At 31.7% G+C, this 1,768-nt stretch overlaps 2 protein-coding genes across 3 annotated transcripts in view; one reads left to right on the top strand and one right to left on the bottom strand.

The window, feature by feature from the left end:
• LOC112903910 (oxidation resistance protein 1-like) overlaps positions 1 to 1,269 on the bottom strand; it is a 22,392-nt gene extending 21,123 nt beyond the window's left edge. The window contains exons 1-3 of the mRNA XM_025977887.1: positions 1,198 to 1,269; positions 848 to 1,080; positions 661 to 786 (exon numbers count right to left, since the gene is read on the bottom strand). Of these exons, the coding sequence (XP_025833672.1) occupies positions 661 to 786; positions 848 to 1,080; positions 1,198 to 1,243 (405 nt within the window). The 5' untranslated portion in view covers positions 1,244 to 1,269. The remainder of the gene's footprint in view (positions 1 to 660; positions 787 to 847; positions 1,081 to 1,197) is intronic.
• A 17-nt stretch (positions 1,270 to 1,286) lies between these two features.
• LOC112905439 (enhancer of mRNA-decapping protein 4-like) overlaps positions 1,287 to 1,768 on the top strand; it is an 8,556-nt gene continuing 8,074 nt past the window's right edge. Inside the window, exons 1-2 of one of the 2 annotated variants that reach the window (XM_025977892.1) lie at positions 1,287 to 1,467; positions 1,535 to 1,755. In XM_025977892.1, the coding sequence (XP_025833677.1) occupies positions 1,315 to 1,467; positions 1,535 to 1,755 (374 nt within the window). In that variant the 5' untranslated portion in view covers positions 1,287 to 1,314. Of the gene's footprint in view, positions 1,468 to 1,528; positions 1,756 to 1,768 lie in introns of both variants that reach the window. The other variant, XM_025977891.1, reaches the window with a different exon arrangement.

The following is a 1,768-nucleotide window of genomic DNA, read 5'->3' as shown; positions in this document are numbered from 1 at the left end:
CTATCACTTGACATGGTTTGTGTTTTGATGATATTGCAGATCTTAGCATAGGGAGCCTTCACGATCTGGGCGAGTCAAAAAATTATACTGTCAAATTTATTTTAAGAAATTTTTTTATAAGTAATAAAAATTTCCAAATATTGTATTTTAGTTAGTTACACACCTTAAAAGTAATTAATGTCTACGTAAATTTAATCATGTCTATAAACACAATTATTATACTTTTCGTACACATATGTATACCTTTCTATAAATTGTTTCTGTCATAAACAGGTATCTATATTTAATGCTTACACAAAAATACTCTCACAATCGGTTAGTAAACAGTGTGACACAAATTCGATCCTGGGTACAAAACAGGAATAGTGTACACAGTGTCCCACTTTTACAAATTAATTTTTATAATTTTTTAAAGAAAGATGTTTAACAGAAGTTCATACTAGTTAACTGTTTTCCAAGTTTCAATATTTAAAAGATTGATTTTTAAGAAAATGTTGTATATGCCATAATTACAGTACAAATTAATTAGTTATAATGATTTGGAGGAACTAATAAATGACAAAATTTTATTTATTTTCTCATTTACTATTTATAAATTAGTTGAAAATTTGATGAGAACTAAACTAATTTTGTAATGATATAATAGAAACGATACCTTACCTCCCAACTTTCTTTTGTAAATTCCGGTACATCTCCTTGACTCCCGTGTCTGCTTGTCGAAGGAGTAGAGTCCGGGCTCCAAAGTTCAGTCTCGTTTTCGATCAGCATAAATCCTCGACTTTTAATCTGTAATTAAAATCCAAATTTTTACATCACTTAACTGACTTACATTAAAACGTAATATTACTTCTTCTTCATCAATTTCTCCGTACAGTTGAGGAAACCAGGCCTGAATAAAATTATAGAGATCATCAACTCTGTTACGGGGAACACTGAACCAATACTCTGGTCTCATCTTCTTTTTACCATACGACATGAGCGGAGTAGATTTGGGTATTGGTTTGTCCAATGGTTTTCCCATTCTAAGCCTCAAGTATAATGGAGGATCCTCGCAAGATCGTGCAGGCGTTGGAATTAATTCTAAAATGTTATTATAGTAGCATACACGATACACAGAGGGTAGTTCATTTTATCTATAAACGAAAAATGTATAGTACTAAATAAATAAAGTTATTTTTATTTTGTTCAAAAACTTACTATCAAAGGAAACAAACAATTCTGGCATGTCTTCAACCGACACCATTGATCTATAATCTAACTTAGGCTGAAGCGNTATGTATTTTAAATTTTCTAGATTAAATATCTTCTTTTAGTATGCAGGATAAAATAGCGTTAACGATAGCTGAATTAGTAAGCGAACAAGTTAAACAAGGACTAAAAAATCACGTAGCAATTCTCGAAGACAGTGTCCTTAATGCAGTACGTTCAAGAGCTGTGACTCCTTCTCCACATGTAATTGATACTCAGGTACAATAATAAAATTTCATTTCGACTTAATAAAAACTTATTATAAAACTAATTTGTTCAGTTTCAGCTGGTTCAGATACAGCAGGCATTAGCAAAAGGACAAATAGACGTGGCATTTCAACAGGCCCTGTCTGCTTCAGACTTGTCTCTAGTTGTCTATGTGTGTGAAAAAGTCAATCCTCAAGAAGTGTTTGGACTGGACAAGTGCATTTTACCGCAACATGTAACTCTGTCGTTAATACAGCAATTAAGCGCCGATTTAACAAGAAACACAGAATTAAAATACATGTGAGTATTTTTT

This window comes from Agrilus planipennis, unplaced genomic scaffold (assembly GCF_000699045.2).
Source record: "Agrilus planipennis isolate EAB-ADULT unplaced genomic scaffold, Apla_2.0 scaffold240, whole genome shotgun sequence".
NCBI classification, from domain to species: Eukaryota; Metazoa; Arthropoda; class Insecta; order Coleoptera; family Buprestidae; genus Agrilus; species Agrilus planipennis.
Note: the sequence above shows the minus strand (reverse complement) of the source record. Positions and strands in the feature narration are given on the sequence as shown.